The sequence below is a fragment of the Podarcis raffonei genome, chromosome 3 (assembly GCF_027172205.1).
Source record: "Podarcis raffonei isolate rPodRaf1 chromosome 3, rPodRaf1.pri, whole genome shotgun sequence".
NCBI lineage: Eukaryota > Metazoa > Chordata > Lepidosauria > Squamata > Lacertidae > Podarcis > Podarcis raffonei.
The window spans coordinates 31,217,307-31,241,303 of NC_070604.1; the positions used below are offsets into that span (position 1 = coordinate 31,217,307).

The 23,997-nt window shown below is 45.8% G+C and overlaps 1 protein-coding gene across 5 annotated transcripts in view; it reads left to right on the forward strand.

The window, feature by feature from the left end:
• GRHL1 (grainyhead like transcription factor 1) overlaps positions 1 to 23,997 on the forward strand; it is a 61,769-nt gene continuing 37,772 nt past the window's right edge. Inside the window, exons 1-4 of one of the 5 annotated variants that reach the window (XM_053380965.1) lie at positions 1 to 221; positions 13,285 to 13,471; positions 19,307 to 19,377; positions 23,590 to 23,980. In XM_053380965.1, coding sequence (XP_053236940.1) covers positions 202 to 221; positions 13,285 to 13,471; positions 19,307 to 19,377; positions 23,590 to 23,980 — 669 coding nt within the window. In that variant the 5' untranslated portion in view covers positions 1 to 201. Of the gene's footprint in view, positions 222 to 2,278; positions 2,450 to 7,391; positions 7,568 to 13,284; positions 13,472 to 19,306; positions 19,378 to 23,589; positions 23,981 to 23,997 lie in introns of those variants that run through there. The other 4 variants (XM_053380967.1, XM_053380963.1, XM_053380966.1 and 1 more) reach the window with 4 other exon arrangements.

Here is a 23,997-nt window from a genome sequence, read left to right on the forward strand (position 1 = left end):
GTCCGCGAATTCACCTGCGACTCCCGGGAGCCACCTGAGCGAGCGAGAAAAGCCGACAAAACCCGTTTGTGCGGCGGGCTGTGCGCTCCGTGTCCCCTCTCTCTCCCTCGCGCGCGCTTCCCATCCCCAAGTTGCCCGCGCCGCCGCCAGGATCCCGTCCTAACCAGCCGGGCCAGTTCTGCCACCCGCTGCCTGCCAGACATGACGCAAGAGTACGACAAGTAAGTGATCCAGCTGGGCAGACGGGAAGGCGAGGGAGAGGGGGTGAGTCCGGGCAGGTCCGACCGGTGCTTCTGCCCCCAACCCTCCACGCCCCCTGCCCAGACCTCCTCGCAGAGATTCCGCCCCCCCCGGCCACGGTTCCAGCTGCTGCTGCTGCTGCTACTACTCGTGTGCAATTGCTAATAATGGGGATCAGGGGCGGGATGGGGGGGTTCCCAAAATTTGGCTCCTTGTCGGAGGGGTTGGAAGGACATCGGCGGCACTGCCAGCCCCCCCCCTAGTGACAGGAGGGAAGAGGTGCAAGAGGTGGGTGGCTGGGCATTGGGGGGGGTCTCTTTTGGTGCTGGTAAGCTGGGTAGAGAGGAGGGGATGACAGGTTTGCTTTTTTCCTGTGGGTTTTTTTTTAAGGGGGAAGCAGTCGATTGGATAATAGGATTAAGTTAATTCGGAGTGACTCGCCTTTCTTCAACTGCGATCAAAGCAGCAAGGGTTTTATGGCTCTCCGCCATAAGTTTACACACACACACACACAGGAAAACTTTGTGGGGGTGGGATCGAGACTGGTCAAAAATGGCCCGTGCTAAAGGTCCTCGGTGTGCGTTTTGTTTTGCTTTCAAGAGAATACACTTCGATCAGGTGCTCTTTTCTCCAAAAGCAACAACCTGATCGCTTGTGTCCCCTGCGTGTGTTGGCGAGTTGGATTTCCCCATCGGCTCTCAAATGCCTCCAGGCTCCAGCCTACTTGCTCTCGCCGGGCGGGGTCCCGCTCCGTAGTCGATACTGATCGTGTGCGTCTTCGTATCTACAGCTGGGTGGCTTCTTACAGCTCAGTCGGTAGAGCCTGAGACTCTTGATCTCGGTGTCGTGGGTTGGAGCCGCCCCACATTGGGCGAAAGGTTCCTGCATGGCAGGGGGTTGCACTAGAACTGGATGACCCCTGGGGGTCTCTTCCAATTCTACGATTCCAAAATCGAAGTTAGCTTCCCTTTCTCGGGCGCGGGGGAATTGAGATCTTGGTGGGGGGATCTGCATTGAGAGATCCCTGCGCAGGGATAAGCGGCACGGGAATCTAAAGGGAATCTTCCAAGTAAGCGCGCCAAGGACAGTAGGATTCCTTCGTGAGGTCTTAACTCCCTTGATTTCAGCTGGAAAGGGATCGCCCGTTGAAAACACAGCAGTGGGGAGTTAAAGGCTGACTCCATCCGGCACAAAAGTTCTCCAACTATTTAGTATGCTACATCTCATTCTGTCGGCCATCATTTCGACAAGCTAGCTAGGCAGGTGTATATAGAGAGGGAGCCGTGGAAAGTTTTGGATTCCCTGACTCGTTCACATCCTTCTGCTTATGTTCTGCATACAACTTGGCCCCAATACCTCACCTGTCCCCCGGTCTGTGTGTTGCCAATGTAGTGCCCAACGTCAGCATCCCACGGCAGCCCCCAGGATCTTGTTCCACTCTGCCCACTGAAACCAGGACTTCAAAGGTGTTCTTCTGGCCAATAGATGGCTTTTTCCAAGCCTAATTGTGGCATGGGGTGGTTTATTGGTTTGCTGGCAAGGGAAGAAGAGTTGTGGCATGTGCATGGTGCCCAAGACAGTTTGGCTGCTTTGCCAGTCAAAAGCTTGGCGACTCTTGTCCTAACCAGCCTGGCGCTTGTGTTGGTTTTGTCCTCGTTCCACTTGAAGCCACAGCTGAGAAGAATTTTGGCTTTGAAACTCGGCTGGTCACTCTCATTTCCTCCTCCATCTCCTGTGTGGGGAAGACTCACTTGTCTGTCAGGAGGAGCCGCACGTCCACACCTCTCAACAACAACAACAACAAAAATCCAGCCAAGAACACAGAGGAGGTTCCAGACCCTCATTTTGCCCAAGGCTCTTGTGTCATGGCAGGAGGTTCGCGATGTGCGCTTCTGCCGCTGCTGCTTTTGTGTTGCTTCTCCCCACCTCTTTTGAAGATGAGGGCTGGGCTCTGAGAGAGATGCCTTAACTCGGGCATCATTACCTGAGTCACACACTTAAGCTTTTTCTTTTCTTTAATGGCGTGAGCAAGGCTGCTCTTAAGTTGAATAAGATTTTGCTGAGCATTCAGAGACTCTGGTCTGCAATTAGATCCTGATGTGCAGATTTATTCTGCAGGCATCACAAGGGCTCCTTTTAATGTCCTCTTGGAGAAAGGACAGATGGATTTTTATGAAACTCATCCCCCAGGGAAAGCAGATTTGTCCAGGTAACACGATGTAGTCTTTTAAAGTGGGGGTGGGGGGTTTGAGAGTTGGGTGGGGTTGGAAAAGTGATAGACAATATTTAGCAATGCATTTGCTCCGGATTGTGTGTTGCGAAAGGGTTCCTACCTTCAGTCTGTGATTGCTAGTCAGCTTAGAAACTTTATGCGAGTTGTGGCATTGCTTTTCTGTTAGTTGTGCTCAAGGCAAATTTGCAGCTGCCTCAGTGGTTCTTCGCTTTGTTTCAAGCTTATGCTGGGTGACATAACCTTTGCCATGTTCCTTCCCAGGACCAATTGTTCATTTTGCTTCAATCTCCTTGAAAACCATACCTGGTGCAGTTTTACATGGAAACATATCAAGTCTTGGTGGTGGTTATAACTACAACTCTTTCTTATTAAGGGTGCTTCTTTTTGGCGACAGATCACTTGTGCCCTTGGGGAAAGTGTCTTTTTGAATTGGAAGTTCTCAGTCAAATGTGATGCTTCGTTTAACTTAATGCTTAATGGAAGGCACTTGAGGGCAGCAATGTTGATCAGTCAACTGCTGAGTATATAAGGACAACTGGCATATTGTCATCTTCCTGTTTGGCAGCGTAGCCACTCGTTGCCAGTGTGGTCTGCAAATAGAATAAACGTGTCCCTTCATAAGAGGGCATTTGGCTGTACTCAGGTGTACAGAAGGCTGTGTCTCGCTGTATATTCAAGTTGGGAACCAGGGAACAGCCATTGTATAGAAGGCTCTTTTCATAATGCGTTGGTGTTTGATGGCAGGGCTAAGACTTGCAACGGGAACCACAAATGTTACTTTTAGAACAGAAGTGGGGTTATCATCGGGAGTCTTCTTGTTTTGCATTGGCTTTGCCGGAGGCAGGATTTCATACGTTCTGTGGTATTGACTTTATTCAAAGCTGTTGGATTCTGGCCAGATTTGTGCGCAAGACCGATGGCATGCTAAACACCAATCTTTTCGGAGAGAAAAAACGGTAGAGCGGTGTGGCTATGTCTGTGATCTTGGCAAATGTTTACTCAGGAAAGTAAGTCCTGTATGAGATGGATGTGACTTTCGAGCAGTGGGAATAGGATTGGGATGTCAGACTGCAATCTGGAAGAGGCTTTCTTCTGAGGAATGCAGCATTGCTCTCAGCTGAACTTATGCTGGATTCCAGTTGCAATTTGCGGTGGGGCATTTTATTAAACAAGTCTGTATAATGAGTCGTTATGCATCAGTTTACATTCTTCTGAAGGCTCAGCTGGTTAGATCATGGTGCTGAGAACACCAAGGTTGCAGGTTCAATTCCCTTATGGGACAGCTGCATATTCCTGCATTGCGGGGGGGTGGGGGGTGGACTGGATGATCCTCAGGGTGCCTTCCAACTCTACAATTCTATGATTAAATTGTGCTCCTGTGGGGTTAAACCATCTTGCTTTTGTTTTCTGCATACTAAACATTCTGTCCTTGTGCCATTTCCTCTCACACTAAGACATGGCACACGAAAGCTCATACCAAGAACAAACTTAGTTGGTCTCTAAGTTGCTACTGGACAATTCTCTATATCTATATATATCTACTGTGTCAGACCAACACGGCTACCTACCTGCTTCTAGATGTTGGACTATAGTTCCCATAATCTCTAACCACTGGCCATGATGGCTGCAGGGAGTCCAAAAGTGTTTGAAGGGGCTGCAGGTTCAGCATCCTTGTGCTCAGAAAAGGTATCATATTATCCATTGCCATGAGGGTAAAAGTGAAAATTGTAGTGTTTGCTACAGGTGAGCAATCCCGTTGCATGTATCCTCAGAAGTCCTACTCTGTTCACATGGAGCTCACTTCTGGACTGCAGCCATAGCTCATGACTTTGATTTAAATAATAGTTTGAATCCTGGAATTTTTCATACTGCCCTCACTTCAGAAGTTCTAGTGGATTTTCAAGGGACTGCTAAATTAGATTTCACCATAGGGGGCAGAACAGTCAAGCCCTAAAACTGTAAGGCAGGGGTCAGCAACCTCAGACCATGTGGTGGGCCGGACTATATTTTTGGGGGGAAATGAATGAATTCCTATGCCCCACAAATAACCATGAGATGCATTTTAAATAAAAGCACACATTCTACTCATGTAAAAACACCAGGCAGGCCCCACAAATAACCCAGAGATGTATTTTAAATAAAAGGACACATTTTACTCATGTAAAAACACACTGATTCCTGGACCATCTGCCGGTTGGATTGAGAAGGCAATTGGGCCACATCCGGCCCTCAGGCCTTAGGTTGCCTACCCCTGCTGTAAAGCATTTTTTTGAATGGCAGTTCAGCATTAAATAAATTGAGAGGGTAAGAAATTGAGAGGATCCCTTTCTCCCAACCACTAGCTCTTTAACATTTTAAGACCATTTGGCGGTGGCTAAAAGTTTTCTCGCAGTTATTCCTATCACAGAGATTTACATTACTAAGAGAAAGCTACCTGCAATATTCTGTAGTCCCAAAATGTGATGGATAGCTTAGAAAACATCTTGACAATCATAAAGTTATGCTGCATTAGTTTAAAGTCAGTGATTGATTGTGAAGTTGGTTACACTCCAATGCTTGTTTACACTCGTGTTTGAAAACCACCGCTTCTCTATGAAGTTCTTCAGCTTGGATTGTAAAATGAAGGTTTGTGCATGAATGGCCATAGATCAGCTACCTAGAGTTATATTTTATTTATTTCTAGTTATATTTTATTTATTTCATATAATTTATATTTTATTTAATTCATATAATTTATATACCTCCTGATTGTAAAATAAAAAACCTCAAAGAAGTTTACAAAAGGTAAAACAGTAAAAACAAAAAAGCCACAACCATACAAAAGTTAAAATAATGCTCTCCCCTAGGAGACCTGCCTGGTGCCTTCATTAGCCATCTTTAGGCACCCGGTGGAAACATTCCTCTTCAACCATGCCTTGGGCTGATTAATATTTTAATAACCCTGTTTAATGTGTTTGTGGGTGGGGGAGGGGGTAGGTTTACCATATTTCAAAAAGTGAAAATCCGGACGGAAAAGGGTTTTTATAAAGCTATTTTTTAGGGAAATCGGCAAAAAATGACACTGCTAACATCAGTTGCCATATGCCTGGGACATTTAGCCGATTTCCACCTGGACACTGCTTTCGACTGCGGTATTCTGAGTATGGGAAATTCCGGACGTATGACAACCCTGGGGGGGTGGTGGTATTGATTTGTGTTTTTTCGGGTTATTGTTTTCATTATCGATTTTTTATTACTATGTTGTGAAAACCGCCCTGAGTTCTACAGAAGAAAGGCGGTATGCAAATTTAATAAATATAAATAAATGAAATGAAATACTAAAATGGATTAAAATTAGCTCAACTTTCAAAGCATCTGGATAGGCTTGTCTAAACAATAATTGTTTTAGCAGGATAGCAGTGCTCCATCTCCCAACCCATTCCTTCACTGCTACCTTAAACTGAAATAGATTGGGTGGTCAGGGTTCTGTTTTGTAGCAGGGCAAGGAAACTGGGGAACCAGCAGGTGGGTTGGCGGCCAGTGTGTTGGTCCTAATATAGTGGGAGGGAGATAGTGACTACGGAGAGATGAAAGTTGAAATGAAAGCAATGACTGGGTTGAGCAAGAGAGTCCAAGATTACTGAATCGCCATCACATTTTGATTTTGTAGGAAAGCCACTGTTGTGCGTTTTGCTTTTGCTATCTTAAATTGTTTTGATGATTAATTTGCTGTATTTATTGTACTTTTATTTTACCTGTTTAAAAAACAATGTGCCGTTCTCCATTTTGGAGTGTTCAGGAGCGGGTGCTGTGGGTCAAAAGTGGTATATAAACAACCCAGAAAAATGAAGACTTAACACTCTTTGCCATGGGAGACTAACTCTGGACTATATCACCATATTATTCCAGAAAGGCGCAGAGCCCTTACGGCTGTCATGTTTTCCTATCTCTTCTTCTTCTCTCTCTTTTTTTGCAAATTATTCAAGCAGAAAACAAGGCAGTGGTTATGAAGTAATTACGCACACAATGGAAGACTTATTTCCAGCTCTTGCTAAATGCCTTTTAGCATTGTGTGTGCATAGTTCACTGTGCCAATAGACCCTTCAGACTCTAAAACTTGACACAGGGCAGCTGTCAGAAATATACACATTTCACTGTCTTTTGAGAAAATACGGTCTCGTTTTTCCTCAAAGAACTGCAGCTCAGGGGAGAGATTGAGTTACTGCCAAATCCTGTGCTTTGTTGATAACTCTGAAGATTATTCTTTCTACCTTTTTGTTTTTTTAATGGAGCATTTGCGCATTTTATTTGGGGCGGATGGTTGCAACAAGAGAGGATGCTTACAAAAGCTTGGATTTTTGACAGATTTTAATGTTATCAGCTGTTCCACTTATAATCTGAATGGTGGTGGTATTTGCCTGTGTGCTTTTTCATTTTAGGTTGACTTCTTCCCTGTGTCGTCTTCCTCACCACTCCTAACCATGTACAGCAGAGGGAACACCACCCAATATGATTTTTATTTTGCCCTGATACTGCTCCCACTGCATGTACAATCTGTCATGTGTCTGTCATGTGAGGAGTATGCACTTGTCATGTGGTGTATGCATTGGAGTCTGATTGGCCTGTTGATGGGGCAAAAGTGTGTGATTGGTGCAAATGACCTGACAGGACACAAAGCGATTTCCCGCATACTCCATATGGGAAACTTTTCTCCGAACATCAAATGCACAGTCTAGTAGGCCCAGTTTCATCTCTAGGAATTCAGCGTAACTAGTTCTGTCAGGGCTGAGCCTTCAGTGCCAGCCTGAGGGGAGACAAGGGACTGTGCCAACGAAGCAGAAACACATCAGAGCAAGGGGGAATTGCTGTCGCTCAGAGAAAGTATCAGAGGAAGCCTTAGGACGAGACTTCCCCTGAGCAACAGGTTTATATGCATTACGATGTATTTAAATTTGATTGGTTGGCAACTGAATTCTAGAAAGTTCTCTAGTAGCTCAATTGTGATTAGCTAACGTTGGTCACGCGGGAGGTAATCTAGTGAAGGAGAGACTCGATTTTATGTGAAGCAAGATGAATGTGTTTTAGAATCCAGTTCCCAGGATACTTGAGGACGAGGTAATACGTGATTTTAATGTATGGTGTGTACAAAGCCTTTGTGGAGAGGGGTCATATTGGTTGTCATAGGACAGGCATCCCCTACCTTCGGATGTTTTGGACTACAATTCCCATCATCCCTGACCATTGGTCATGGGAGTTGTAGGCCAAAACCTCTGGAGGGCCGCAGGTGGGGATGCCTGTCATAGGCCAACCAAGAATGGTTTTTTGCAATTGCTTTGCAAAATAAAATGAAGGCTTGCCCTCTAGATGTTGCTGGGCTTACAGCTCCATTGCCACTGATGACGGACCATGCCGACTGCGGCTGATGCAAGTTGCAAGTCCAACAGCATCCGGTGGGCACCAGGCTGGGGAATGCTAACACAGAACAAGCTGTTGATGTAGGGCAGGGGAGAGGACTGTGGTTCCCCTTCCATATTACTAAATATGCATTGTTGTGAGGGAACAAAGAGTACTGTACAGCATTGCACCGATCTTGCACAAATTTTGGGAAGCCCTGGTGACTGTATGGGCAGAGCTGTCAGATTTCAAATTAAGGGTTCTGCCCGTATTCTTCAGCACGGCTGCTGCGCCTTCCTTGCTTGCTGGTACAAGGCAGCCTCTAGTTTTGCAACATAGCAGCCTAGGGAGGAGAATGGGTCGCCAGTAGTGATGGCATGGGTCGAGAGGCGGAGCACCCTGATCCTCTCCCGCTGACTCAGAGGCCCTTAGAAAAAGTATCCCTGGCGATCTCCTGCTTGCAAATCCTATTTCAAGGGCAAATCTCTCTGATCTGGATCCACAGAACCTGATGGCAAGAGGCTGAGAAAGGGCATTTGTATAATTCCGTACAGTGGTACCTCGGGTTAAGAACTTAATTCATTCTGGAGGTCCGTTCTTAACCTGAAACTGTTCTTAACCTGAGGTACCACTTTAGCTAATGGGGCCTCCCTCTGCTGCCGTGCCGCCACCACGTGGTTTCTGTTCTCATCCTGAGGTAAAGTTCTTAACCCGAGGTACTAATTCTGGGTTAGTGGAGTCTGTAACCTGAAGCGTCTGTAACCTGAGGTACCACTGTACTAGGTATTTTGCCAGCTTGTGGCTCAGGCATGCTAGGGACAGGGAAATAGCATTTGTTGTTGTTGTTGTTAGAATAGATTTATATCCCAGATTTTTTCTCCAAGGAGTTCTAGGTGGTGGACATGGTTCTTCCCTCATCTCATTTAATGTCCCCAACAACCCTGTGAGGTAGGGTTAGGCTCAGAGGCAGTGGCTGGCCCAAGGTCATTCAGAGAGCTTAATGGCCAAGCAGGGGTTTAAACCTGGTCTCTTAGGTCCTACTCTAACCACTACACCACACTGGCTTTCGTTGTCGCTCATAGAGTCACAATAGCAGAATGAAATATGGACAGCACGCAGGTGATTAAAAACACTCCTTGAAAGCTTATTTCTTTCTATTCTATTCTACCTGGTGCCAGCACAAAAAAGGCCATGGTCTCATTACTAGAAAATATCCATACAGCATTTTCCCAAAAGGTTTTTAACTAGTCCGTGTGCCTTAACCAGCTGCAGTCTGTAATTTGCTGGTCCCAACCAATGTTGCAATGTTTTGGGTGGTTTGCCCTGCGTTTCTTTACCTCTCCCTCCTTTAATGAGGCATGGAAAGTCCCTTGCTTCATCAGTAAAGTGAGCAGATTTGCACAGCAGCCCAGGAGGGTCAGGGATGGAGCTTGCAAGTTGTATTTTACCTCATTCGCCTTGTTGCTGGAACCATCATTGTTACAGGATGCTGGACTAGGGCCATTTCTGGACAGCCCTTAGACTGGAAATTGCAAAATGCTGTGGTACAAATCATGGTAGCATAGCACTCCCCTATTGAAACAGCTTCACTAGCTGTTAAGCTATGTTCCTGGTCTAATCCCAGGTTCCTATTTCAATGTTTAATGCTCTAAATGGCCTGGGACCCAAATATCTGCAACAGCACCTTTTCCCTTATCAATCAGCCCATGCTTTAGGTTTGCAGATGAGGCCCTCTTGGTGGTCCCTGCGTGGTGTTGGGAGCCTGAGGATTGGCATTTTGAGTGGCAGCTCCTTATATGTAGAACTCCCTCCCTACTGAGGTGTATCCAGCCCCATATCTTCAGGTGTTTGGTTAAGGCTGAGGGGATGCCTCCAGTGCAGACTTTGTATTCAATGTGGCATCTAGTTTGGAATGAACACAAACCATTTTATCTGCCCTTTACTTAAAATAGTTTTTGGTAGTGTCCAAGGGTGTCCATTTGACTTGGGAGTTGGCCCACTGAAATCAGTGACTGGGTTAGGCCCATTTATTTCAGCAGGCCTAAAAGGTAAAGGTACCCCTGACCATTAGGTCCAGTCACTGACGACTCTGGGGTTGCGGCGCTCATCTTGCTTTATTGGCTGAGGTAGCCAGCGAACAGCTTCCGGGTCATGTGGCCAGCATGACTAAGCCGCTTCTGGCAAAGCAGAGCAGCCCATGGAAATGCCATTTACCTTCCCGCTGGAGCGGTACCTATTTATCTACTTGCACTTTGACGTGCTTTTGAACTGCTTGGTGGGCAGGAGCTGGGACCGAACGACGAGAGCTCACTCTGTCACGGGGATTTGAACCGCCGACCTTCTGATCGGCAAGCCCAAGAGGCTCAGTGGTTTAACCCACAGCACCACCCACGTCCCACTTCAGCAGGCCTACTTTGAGTAAAAAACTCGAATTCCACCCCATATATGTCTTACCGGAGTTGCCGATCAGCAGAAAGTTGCTTTTTGTTTAAGACCTGCTTGTTGGTTTAAATTCCCGTTCTGTGTAAGTGTGTAGGAGAGAAATCCGAAATACCTGTGCTATGTGACCCATTCACAGGGTTCCCTGGGCTCCGCAGGCTGGTTTCTATTCCTCAGTGGCAAAATACAAAGCAGCATGAGCTGTTACAAGCAACATTGTTCTTTGTCAAATGTATGAAGCGAACTGAGAATGTGGTTTGTGTGTATAGAGTAAAAATACAGCTATAGGTTTCCATAAGACTTTTGCTTCAAGGACTGATGGTATCTTGCGTTTCATGCAGGTTTCATTCCTCCCCTACCCGTTTTTCAGCCCCTGGCAATATTTTAAGCAAAACTTAAATTTTGTCTTAAATACTAACTAACCTTTGTGTATGCTGAAGGGGAAACAGTGTTTTAAATGGGTGTGAACCCAGATCTGGCAGTATTGATTCAACAGCAGACCCTCCAAGTGTCCGTATTTCCCGGGGCAGCAGTGGATTTACAGAAGCCGTCCCGGTTTCTGATTTGATCCCGGAATGTTCTGCTTTTCCTTAGGACATCCCTATTTTCACTGGAGAAATGTTGGAAGGTATGGAGTTATGCAACCTCCGAGCCAAGGAGATAAGTAACTATACAACCTTTAGAAGACATCTGAAGGCAGCCCTGTATAGGGGAGTTTTGTAATGTTTTATTATATGTTGGAAGCTGCCCAGAGTGGCTAGGGCAACCCTGTCAGATATGCGGGGTATAAATAATGAAGTTGTTGTTGTGGAATAGGATGTCCCTATTTTTATCGGAGAACTCTTGGAGGGTATGCATCAGCTGAGACATCTTCTTGCAAAAAGTACGCCCCCCCCCCAATTACCTTTTGTCTAAAAATAACTCTTCTTTTTGAATGCTCTGAGATGTCCTCACCTCAGACTAAGGCTGGTTTCCAACCAGCTCTAAGCCAAAAGTAAGCTCTTTGGATACTACTTTGCTAGTGGACATAACCCAGCACATGCTTGCTTATGGGCACATTAAGACCTCAGAGTAAGTGGATTTAGGGAACTAAGTAAACAAGCCGCTTTATGAGTTTATTCAGCAGTGAGTCACAGCTAATGAAAAGCTTCACTTGAAACTGGTGCTTTGCAGTTATTGGCCTGGGTCCTTTCTGGACTGCGAGTAAGTCCAGGAAGGTTTTCATTTTGGTACTGCTTTTACACAAAATTTGTGCAGAGAATGAATGCATGCGATACTGAAGATCTACATGCCTTGGGGTAGCTCTGGGTCGTTTGTGTTCCAAGAATGACCAAAAACCATTGGTATTGCATTGTCAACCTCTAGCATTCAGAAATCAAGATTATAGTTTTAAAACACAGTTTGAAATGTTTTGTTTATGCTATTGGCTTTTCAAATATAGAAGCCTCAAATACAGTAAAGACTTCTTCTGAAGCTTCCCCCCCCCTAAAAACATAGGTGATTTATTTTTATTTTTTACTTTAAATATTATAAGCTCGGGACAAAATAACTGGGAGGTCTTCGTTCACTGTCAAAGCACGTATCTTAGATTACAATCCTGTATGCATTTACTTGGGAGTAAAGCTCACTCAACTCAGTGGAACTTGGTTCTGAATGCATAAGATGGCATTGTTCAGGCATCCCCAACCAGCGGCCCTCCAGATGTTTTGGCCTAGAACTCCCATGATCCCTAGCTAACAGGACCAGTGGTCAGGGATGATGGGAACTGTAGTCCAAAGCATCTGGAGGGCCGAAGGTTGGGGATGCCTGCATTGTTAGACAAACAAAGTCCTAGGTTAGACCTGTTGTCTGGTTCCCAGGAGTTTCAGGCATTCAGATCAGACATCCCTGAGTTAGATAGGCCAATCATCTGACTAGTTACAAGGCAGATATTTAAATGTATAATTAAGCTCTAAGCACAATGCCTCTTGGAAAAAATATCAAGATAAAAGTTTAATTAAAATTCAGTTCATCCTCTCCCAGATCTCTTTAGAGCTTGGTCAACAAAAAGCTAGTCTAAGTTGGAGGTTGTGCAATTCTTGGTTTCTTCCTTCCTTCTTTCTTTCTTTCTTTCTGAAAAAGAGAATGGAATGTTTATTAAAATATATGTTCTGAAAGCTTAGGTGGTAAGTTCCATCATGGCTGGAGGGCAGCCAATGAGAGGGCCTCTCTGTTCCCTTCCTGCATAATGATATATCCCTAGCAGTAAACAGTGATTGGGCAAGAGGGTGGAAGCATTTAGTTTGAGTGTGCAAACCCTTTGCATGGCTAAAAGTGTTCCAGATAAAACAATGAGGTATTTCTGAAGAATTCAAAGACTGTGATTCTTCTTCTTGTTTTAAGTTGGATGAAGTTGGAACATGATAGGATAGCAAGCTTTTCCACCAGAGCAAAGAACAGCAACATAAATGCATTTTCAAAATGTTCGACAAGCACACCAGTTTTTGAGAAACTGCTTTTCTGTCTCTGCTGCTGTGTGCAGTGGGAACTAGCAGACCCTCCAGACCATTGTCTCAACGTACCCAGGGCTCATCCTCCCACTCACTTGGCCTGTACTCTGACTGTATCCTGTACCGATTAATCCCCCATGGTTCAAGAGTTTTTCTCTTCATTTTGTGGGTGTGCCTTGCAAAAATCCAATCTTACCCACTGAATCAGAATCTTACCAGATGCTCAGAAAATCCAAAGAGGGGTTTGGCTTAAGTGAGCCTCAATTCAGCAGGTAAGGTCGCATTTTTGCAAGGCACAACTGCGGAACAATGAGAAAAGTTCTTGGACCTGCCTGGGGCAATTAATTGGTACATAATGCAAACAAAATGTGGATGAGCCCTTAGTTGGGTTCCTTGCACAACCTCGCATGTGTGGTGGAAGTGCTGAGACGTGTGCACGGACCTCTTTGGGTCCCAGCCCAAAGTGTGTTTTGTAATTGTGTGTTTTGTTTCATCTCCCTCTCTATGAAGCAAAAGGCCTGTTTTGGTTCTTCAGAATGAAACGCTCTACTCCCAGAGGCGACCTTACACCAGCGAGGATGAAGCTTGGAAGTCCTTCCTTGAAAACCCTCTTACAGCAGCCACCAAAGCCATGATGAGCATCAATGGGGATGAGGACAGTGCTGCTGCCTTGGGACTGTTGTATGACTATTACAAGGTAACGACGTTGGCACTTGGCTAGGACTCGTAAAACAGGCCAGCAGAGTGTGCTTTGTTGTTTCACATGCCTTCCTTAAAGGGGAGAAAGGCCATGCCTTTTACCACTTAGCTGGGAACATGATACAGCTGCTTTTGTAGTGGCTACAAATAATAAAATAGCAACTTCTGGTTAGATGACTCAAAAAGGAAAAACAAGTATTGGATAAGTAACTTTTCCAGTTGTCTAAGCAACCTGTTCTGGAATCTCTCTTTAACAGGGCAGGGCGTTGGTAGTAGTTGGCATACTTTGCTTTTGGGTTCTCTCTCTCTCTCTCTCTCTCTCTCTCTCTCTCTCTCTCTCTCTGTGTGTGTGTGTGTGTGTGTGTGTGTGTGTGTCTCCCCTTTTCAGTGATGTCCAGTGAAACAGATTGGCAGGGAAATGTTCCTTCACACAGCATGTGATTGATTTATGGAATTCCCACAGCCATACAATAACATTGAAAGCTGAACTCGCCCCCTTTAATGCTCTTAGACATATTCATAAAGGACATGCTCTGTGTGTAGCACCGTATTTCAGAGGCAGCAGGCCAGTTACTAGGGGCAGAGGCAGAAGAGGGCTCTTGCCTCCGTCCTGCCCTGCTTGTGGGCTCCCAAAGAGGCATCTGATTGGCTGGTGTGGAGAAGCAGGCTGCTGGGGTAGATGGTCTGTTTGGCGCATCCATTAAAGCTGCACTTACATTTTGACTTGTCTGTGCCTAAATTGTAGTATATCTCCTGGGAAATGAGCACCTAAGTCTTTTTCTTTTCAACCCACCTTCCTTATAAACAATTGCATAGCTCTGGAAGGTTTCCTCATTCTGGGTTTTCCTATAGTAGATTAAATGGAAGAGGTGCTAACCTGTTAGAAATGTAATGTATCACTTGGTTAAAGCTAAGCTGATATGTGGAGTTCTCTTCTACCAGATACAGCTGCAGATGCGGCCAAGGCCCTTTTGAATTAAAGTTGCCATCAGGGACAGCCTTGTGAGGAGCAAATCAGCACCCTATGTGTGCTCACTTCTTCCTTTTCCTCTTCATTGAGTCAGGAGAAAGTCTCCAAGCGTAATCCTCGTTTGCGGCTAACAAATGGATGGCGGCTAACAGATTGAGGTTGAATCCTGACAAGACAGAAGTACTGTTTTTGGGGGACAGGAGGCGGGCAGGTGTGGAGGATTCCCTGGTCCTGAATGGGGTAACTGTGCCCCTGAAGGACCAGGTGCGCAGCCTGGGAGTCATTTTGGACTCACAGCTGTCCATGGAGGCACAGGTCAAATCTGTATCTAGGGCAGCTGTTTACCAGCTCCATCTGGTACGTAGGCTGAGACCCTATCTGCCGACAGACTGTCTCGCCAGAGTGGTGCATGCTCTGGTTATCTCCCACTTGGACTACTGCAATGCGCTCTACGTGGGGCTACCTTTGAAGGTGACCCGGAAACTACAACTAATCCAGAATGCCGCAGCTAGACTGGTGACTGGGAGCAGCCGCCAAGACCATATAACACCGGTCTTGAAAGACCTACATTGGCTCCCAGTACGTTTCCGAGCACAATTCAAAGTGTTGGTGCTGACCTTTAAAGCCCTAAACGGCCTCGGTCCAGTATATCTGAAGGAGCGTCTCCTCCCCCATCGTTCTGCCTGGACACTGAGGTCTAGCTCCGAGGGCCTTCTGGCGGTTCCCTCACTGCGAGAGGCCAAGTTACAGGGAACCAGGCAGAGGGCCTTCTCGGTAGTGACACCCGCCCTGTGGAACACCCTCCCATCAGATGTCAAAGAGATAAACATCTACCTGACATTCAGAAGACATCTGAAGGCAGCCCTGTTCAGGGAAGTTTTTAATATGTGACATTTTAGTGTATCTTTCATCTTTGTTGGAAGCCGCCCAGAGTGGCTGGGGAACAATAAATTATTTATTTATTTATTTATTTATTTATTTATTTATTTATTTATTTATTTGCACTGCCTTGTGCTTTATACTAGAGATGAGTAGGACTCCAATTCCCACCAAACACACCACCACCAGCAATAGTCATTGGTCAGGAGTGATGTGGGTTGCATTGCCAACAACATCTGGAGGGCCACACGTTCCCCCACACCTGATTTATGTAGAATTGCAGCAGTTATCAGTATGTGTACCCAGTGCCATGTGAGGTGTGCCTTTTGACTGACCAGAGCATGTCCCATTTGGAATGTCCCATTCTCTTCCTCTTTCCAAGCATTTGAGTGCTTCCCAGTTCCAAACCTAGGGGTGGGAGAGCATGGCCCCTCACCCTTGGTTGGCCAGGTGAAGAAATCATCATCATCATCATCATCATCATCATCATCATCATCATTTATTTATACCCCACCCACTCTGGGTTGGGTTTCCCCAGCCACTCTGAGCGGCTTCCAACAAAATATAAAAAATACAATAAAAGATCAAGCATTAAAAACTTCCCTAAACAGGGCTGGTTGGGTTTCCCCAGCCACTCTGGGCGGCTTCCAGCAAAATATTAAAAATACAATAAAAGATCAAACATTAAAAACTTCCCTAAACAGGGCTGCCTTCAGATGTCTTCTAAAAGTCATATAGTTGTTTATTTCCTTGACATCTGATGGGAGGGCGCTCCACAGGGCAGGCGCCACTATCGAGAAGGCCCTCTGCCTTCAAAAAGTGCTCCTTCAACTCCTAATAGCTGTGTAAGCACCTGAATTCATAGAACTGAGGGGACATGGAAAGACTTAATTATGAGCTCCAGGGCAGCAGAGCCTCATGTTAACAGTGGTCCCTAAAACTAGTGTTGCCCACTACATCATAGAATAAGAATAGAATTTCAGAGTTGGAAGAGACCCTGAGCATCATCTAGTTCAACCCCCTGCAGTGCAGGACTGTGTTGCCATCCCGTACAGGGATTGAACCTGCAACCTTGGTGCTATCAGCACCACACTCTAACCAACGGAGCTATCCAGGCTCAGTTCTGTGCTTTAATATATGCTTGCTCTGAATACCCCAAAACCAGTCAGACTGGCTATAGGACTCCAGGGGCTACTGGTCTGATCCGTCAGTGGTGTTGTCCAACCGCCACCAGCTCTTAGCTTGTAAATAATAATAAAAAAGCTTTCACAAGCCTTTCATAAGAAGAGTTGGGCAACAAGAGAAACTTAGCTTCGCGGCTGTGGGCCTTGGAAGCCTCCTTAACAAGCACGCACTCATCTCTGAGCAAGGAAAGGTATCACCCTCAAGCTTTTCTACAGACAAATCATCGTGTTAAGGCTGAGCTCCTACCTACTAACTGGGTGTGTTTGCATTAAATGTTTTCTTTTTGTGCTTTGTGTGGGTGTAAAGAAAAACAAAGCCAAGCAGACAGATTAAGTTGTAATAAGTTAGTAACCACATTTTAGCTTGGCACGTCTTCCATACCTCCCTGCTCCATTTGGGAAAATCCAGGGGGGGAAATCAGTGGGTTAAGGAATGCTGCCCTTTCTCTGCTTGCCCTAAAAGGTAAAGGTAAAGGTACCCCTGCCCGTACGGGCCAATCTTGCCAGACTCTGGGGTTGTGCGCTCATCTCACTCAAGAGGCCAGGGGCCAGCGCTGTCCGGAGACACTTCCGGGTCACGTGGCCAGTGTGACAAAGCTGCATCTGGCGAGCCAGCGCAGCACACGGAAACGCCGTTTACCTTCCCGCCAGTAAGCAGTCCCTATCTATCTACTTGCACCCGGGGGTGCTTTCGAACTGCTAGGTTGGCAGGCGCTGGGACCGAGCAACGGGAGCGCACCCCGCCGCGGGGATTCGAACCGCCGACCTTTCGATCGGCAAGCCCTAGGCGCTGAGGCTTTTACCCACAGCGCCACCCGCGTCCCAATCTTTCTTGTAAATGCCACCCTGACCCTAATTAGCATTGCAAGCCAAAGACAGGTTTTGGAAATGTGATTCCCACCTCCACCCCCGCCTTTTAATGTGCATGTCTACCCCTAATGTGTGGGCCAATGTGATGTAGTGATTCAAGTGTTCAAAGCTCCACTTGGCCATGAATGAACCTCACTTGGGTGCCCATGGTGCAGTCACTGCCTCTTAGCCTAATCTTCCTCACAGGGTCCTTTGGGGAATACATAAGACAGCGGAGGACCAGGTACACTGCCTTGAGCACCTTTGGAGAGAGAAAAAAGGCAGAATATAAATGCAAGAAATAAATAAATGCAAATAAGGGTTTAGCTTGGATGCGTAACATGAGAATTTCTGAAATGTGTAAATTAGCAATGAAAGATCCACATTCTGAAAATTGCAGCCCTTACTTAGAATCCTAGAATTGTATAGTTGGAAGGGATTGTGAAGATCATCAAGTCCATAGCTGTCAACTTTCCCCTTTTTTGTGGGAAATTCCCTTATTCCAGCACCGTTTCCAGCTGCTTCCCGCTGCTATCCTGGATTGTTAGATATCCTGTAGACTGTCCCTGGGACAGATGAGGCTGCTGATCTCTTATTTTTGAGGCTGCTGATCCCTTATTTTCAAATCTGAAAGTTGATCAAGTCCAACTCCCTGCAGTGCAGGGTTATGCAGCTGTCCCATACAGGGATCGAACCTGCAACCTTGGTGTTATTTATTAGTTATTAGCTCTAACCAACCAAGCCAGGCTGACTTCGTGGTTGACTTGCAAGGGAACTTACACTTTTGGTTCTGTTCTCTTCCACTGCCCACCACCCTAAACATATGCAGCATTTTAATCTCTGTCTCACTCAGATTTGCTAAGCTTGTGCCGGAAGCCATTTAGTATAGCATTTAAGAAGTTTTCATCAGCTACACTGTCATTTACGTGGTGCGCATTTGCCAGGCAAAATGTTTAAATGCAAGGGTGTTGCTGATACAGCATATTTCAGAGCTGGAGGATGTGGAGCTAATTCCACCTCATGTGAAAATTAGTTTGTGAATCTAGTCTTCAAAGTAGAAACTGGCAACTGTTGAAATTATGGTTTCTGCTTATATACTTCATGCTTTATTTGTTTCAACCAGCCTTTAAGCCAGTGTTTCTTAAGAGGGGGGGAAAATGTGTTATGTTTGCATTATTCTGAAGCATTTAGCAATTTACAGATACAGGAATGAGACCTGCGAGCAGGATTTGAAATACGAGCAGTGGTAGAAAATTGATAATATATTAAACAGAAGAAGGTCTTAGGTGAAATGTTTATTAGAATACAGTATGTAAATGGGATGGGCTTAAGAATAGCATGGAGGGAAAGATGGGAAGTTAAAGCTTAAAGAGAAATGCATAAAATATTTGGAATCTGGAATTCATATGTAAAGATTTTAAAATTTAATTAAAAAATTGACTCCCCCATCCAAAAAAAGGGGGTGAGAGCTTATGCTTTAAAAGGGAAGGGTTGTACCCAGAAATGTTTCTCTTGGACTAGACCCATTCCAGTCAGTGGATAATTGCTTTCAATGGGACTACTTTGAGCCTGACTTAATCAAACACAACCCAGGCTTTGGATTAGAGGCATAGAGGAAAAAGTTAGAATTTTGGAAGTTTACGTAATGCTTTGCCACGATGATCCAAAACCTGTTTGGGAAGCAGTTCTGCGACTTCCAACTCATATTTTCTGCTAGGCTTGGGACACAAGGTAGAGGAGATGACGAATCAAGTTATTCTCTGCAGACAGTTGCAAAGCCAGAATCAAAAAGCCTGTGCCTTTAAATAATATCAGCAGTAGGTAACATATCTCTTGTCTTTCCTATTGTTGTTTTGTGCTAATGCTTTGAATTCAAAGAGAACTTGCTTATATAATGTTCTCCTACTAGGTTTCAGTTCATTATTTTGTGTCTTGTTTTTTGTACTTGAAGGTTCCCCGGGAAAGGAGAACGTCAGCAGTGAAACCAGATGTAGATCATTCTGACCAAGAACATGGCAAAAGGTTCAGTATTTAACCTTGAAATGCTTTTTTTTTAATAAAAAAAGAAAGAAAGAAAGAAAGATAGTTGGAGGCAACAGCATCTCAAAGGCCAGAGGTTCCTCATCCCTGCTCCTCAGGTATCACATGAATGAAGTTTGGCCAACGGTATCTACTTTTGTCCTTGCCTGGTGGCAGGCAGAGCAAAGTCAATAGAGATGAGTAGGTCCATGTTGGCAGGCCTGACCATTCACAAGAGGAGAAGCACTAGAATGCCTAGAGTCCTAGGAGTTCTCTTTGGGGCCAGGAACCCTGTCAGTCAAGGTAAAAAGATCATAGAGCTGCTGTGGAAGATGCAACGTAACTTGAAAAGTTGGAGGTGCATGATTAGTTTCAACTGCCTCTTTTTCTTGATAGCTTCAGAGTTGCCACAAACTTATTAATAATACTCCCATGATGGAAGCACGTATTTTGGAAAGACGTTGTTCTGCCTGTTCCTATGTGGAATGTACCTATTGATGGGGATGTCTTCAGCCTAGGCTTGGAAAGCCATGGCTGCACATCAACAGCATGATTGCTTTTAAGGCAGCTTGTGAATGGAGTCAAGGCACTGTAAGACAACTTAAAAGGACAGCCTGTTCATTTCCCTTTACTCTGTCTGGTCCACATCCACTCACCCAAAATGGGTTGGCTCACGTCATTCAAATTGTAGTGAGGTAACAGCAGGGAGCAGGCAGGTCTGTGCTAGAAACAGAGTTGCTGAAGGATGAGGGGAAAACCCGACACCTTTACAGGTAATGATTTCTCCAGTACAGTACTGGATGTATCAGAATTATTGCATCATTATGTTGATGCGTAAAATGCACTCCATGTTAATTTTAAAGCTATTTGTGTGAATAGTCTTTGGCTGCATGCATTTTATTCTGAAATCAATGGAGACTGAGTACTTGCTTTTTCTACATAGTCCACACACAATCTAGTTTTGTTGCATTGTTGTTGTTTTTTGCCCATCCTGAGAAACTGGAAATAAAATTTCATTGCAGATTTATTCTGAGTTACCCTGCAGTGTGTCCATTTGAAAACAGATGCAGGTGGTCCTGATAATTGGGGTGGGGGTTGTATCCATGCATGTCCAGTGATGTTGTGGGTCATACCAAGATGGCAATCACCACTTCCTTCGTTCACCCGGGACATGTGCCTGGAGGAAAAGGCTCGAATAACATAATCAACGGGGAGGGTGTGTCAAGTAATTACACATGGCTTCGTGGATGGCAGGATCTAGACTAAATCGAGATTGAAAGCAGCATGTTGAAGAAGAGCATTAAAGATTCTGGATTGAGAAAGGTACGGTTTTTGTGCTACAAATGCATTGGTGTGTATGCAGCCATTCTCTCACCAGAGTATAACCAGAACAAGAAAGCTCAGTGGAGAAAAACTCAAAGGCAACTGAACACTGGTGAGGGCTCATCATTAAGTCTACCTAGTGGCAGTGAAGGCAGCAAAGAAGGCAGACTTTGCTGCTCCATTGCGTCCACATGGTGCTGTCCAGCAGAGCTTTTCCGGGTAGTGCGGGACCATGTATAGTCTGGCCTAAAGGAGGTGGCAGAACTAACAGTAGTTTGTTGTGACTTGTTTGCAAAGCATTTTGAGAATAAAACTGCTTGCATCCACCAGGACTTGGACTCCACTGTTGAATCTCGAGAGGTTACCCAGAGCACTGTCTAGTCCTGTTATGTTGGATGAGCTTCAGTTAGTAAGGCTCAAGGTTGTGGACAAGGTGCTTGGATCAATCAGGGCAACCACTTGCTCTATGGACCCTTGTCCCTCTTGGCTCATAAAAAAACTTTCAGGGATGGGACAGCTGGCTGTGTCAGAGAGGTGATTAACGGCTCCCTGCAAGAGAAGGTGGTCCCTGCCAGCTTGAAGGAGGGAATAGTAGAATCATTCCTCAAGAAAACCCTCATTGGATTTGGAAAATCTAAGTAATTATTGGCCAGTTGCCAATCTCCCCTTATTGGGCAAGATTCTTGGGTGGGTGGCTGCAGATCAGATCCAGGTGCTCTTGGAGAAAACTGATTTTCTAGATCTAGTTCCATTGGGGTTTAGGCTCGGTTTTGGCACAGAAACTGCTTTGGTCGCCCTGTATGATGACCTCTGTCGGAAGAGAGACAGTGGAAATGTGTGCTTGTTAGTTCTTCTTGACCTCTCAGTGGCTTTTGATACCACTGGCTACAGCCTTCTGGAGTGGCCATCTGAGTTGTGGGTGGGTGGCACTGCTTCACAGTGGTTCCAACCCTACTTATTTCCAGAGAGTGATGCTTGGGGAGTGCTCTTTGGCCATGTTAAGCCTTCAACATGGGGTTCATCAGGCTTTGATTTTATCCCCTATGCCGCTTAATATCTATATGAAACCGCTGAGTGGGGTCATCTGAAGTTCTGGAGTATGTTGTCAGTAATATACTAATGACACACACCTCTGCTTCTTTGTATCTGCAGGTGTGGCTGGACTGTTGTCTTGCCTTGGTAATGGACTGGATCAAAGCCAGTAAACTGAAACTCAATCCAGATAAGGCTGAGGCACTGTTAGTGGGTGGTTCCTTAGACCGGATGGATGGAAGGTTGCCTGCTTTTGATGGGGTTACATTCCCTCTGAAGTAGCAGGTATACAGCTTGGGGGTACTTCTGGACCCCTTGCTGTCACTTGAGGCTCAGGTGGCCTTGGTGGCATATAGGGCCTTCCATCAGCTTCAGTTGGTGGCACAGCTGTGCCCCTATGTGGACAGGTATAGCCTTACCTCTGTCATCTGTGCTCTGGTAACCTCTAGGTTAGATTACCGCTATGCGTTATATGTGGGGCTGCCTCTGAAGATGGTTTGGGAATAAAAATAATAATAATTTATTGGTTGTACCCCGCCCATCTGGCTGGGCTTCCCCAGCCACTCTGGGCAGCTTCCAACAAAGATTAAAAATACATTAAAATGTCACACATTAAAAACTTCCCTGAACAGGGCTGCCTTCAGATGTCTTCTAAATGTCAGGTGCCGTAGTTGTTTTTCTCTTTGACATCTGGTGGGAGGGCGTGCCACAGGGCGGGTGCCACTACCGAAAAGGCCCTCTGGCTGGTTCCCTGTAGCTTTGCTTCTTGCAGTGAGGGAACCGCCAGAAGGCCCTAGGCGCTGGATCTCAGTGTCTGGGCAGAATGATGGGGGTGGAAACACTCCTTCAGGTATACTGGAAACTGGACCTGGCACAGAATTCAGCAGCCAGGTTGCTCAATGAGGCAAGACAGTTCTGACCTGACTGCACTGCTGCCAATTAGTTTCCTGGCCCAATTCAAAGTGCTGGTTTTGACTTATAAGGCCTTAGGCTTAGGACCGCAAAACCTCTAGGACCGCATCTCACCATACGAACTGACCTGGATCCTACAACCATCATCTGAGGCTCTTCTTTATATGCCTCCTCTGCAAGAGGTCTGGAGGGTGGCAACATGAGAACAGGCATTTTCTTCAGTAGCTCCCTATTTGTGAAATGCTCTCCCCAGGGAGGGTTGCCTGGCGCCTTCATTACATATCCCAGGCAAAAATATTCCTCTTCTCCCAGACCGTTGGCTAATTAAACAATCTATAGCCTTTCAAACGGGGGGGTGGGGGGGTGCGTTACTGTTTTTGTTTGTTATTATGGTATGTTTTTTTGTGTTTTTATATTGTAAACCGCCCTGTGATCTTCAGATGAAGGGCAGTATAGAAAGTTAAATAAGAATAATAATACACTGGGAAACCCCAATGTGTGATCTGAAGGCACATGAGGCCACCATCTTGCTGAAGTTAAGCAAATCCAGTGCTTGGATTGGGTACCTGGGAACCTCATGTATGCTGCCTTGGTTCCATGATGGAAGATATATGGGGTATTAATGCAGGGCTGGCCCAAGATATTTTGGCACCTGAGGTAGGCCCCAAAATGGCACCTGGCTCCTTGCTAGGAAAGAAGCCGTGAAGGGAAAGCTACACCAGGAACAAGGAGGGAAGGAAAATTGACATTGGAATCTGTTGCCCTGGTGGATTCACCTCACCTTGCCTCATGGGACGGCCGGCCCTGTATAAATGTAAAACAGGGGGAAATCCTTCCCAGAGAAGGAAGCTGACGTGAGGCAGGCTTGGGCTCCAGGGCCTGCCATTTTAGAAATTTTTCCCGCCTCCCACTCCCAAGTGCTTAATCTGCCACTTCTCTTTTGTTTAGGAACTGTATACCGAACATGGCGGAACAGTCGCTCATTTCTGCTGGGGAAAACCGAGTGCAAGTCTTGAAAAACATGCCTTTGAATATCGTTCTTCCGCACACTTCCCAGATGGGTGTTGACAAGAGGGGCCACCTGACTACTCCGGACACGACTGTCACGGTCTCCATCGCATCCATGCCCACCCATTCGATCAAGACGGAAACTCAGCCGCACAGCTTTACAGTGGGCATCCCACCAGCTGTCTATCACCCAGAGCCACCTGAGCGGGTGGTGGTTTTAGACAGGAGCCTGAGTGCTGACCAGTTTAGCTCCAGCGCCCAGCCTCAGAATTCCCAGCGCCGTACTCCGGATTCCACCTTTTCAGAGTCTTTCAAAGAAGGCGTGCAAGAGGTACAGAAACAACCTGC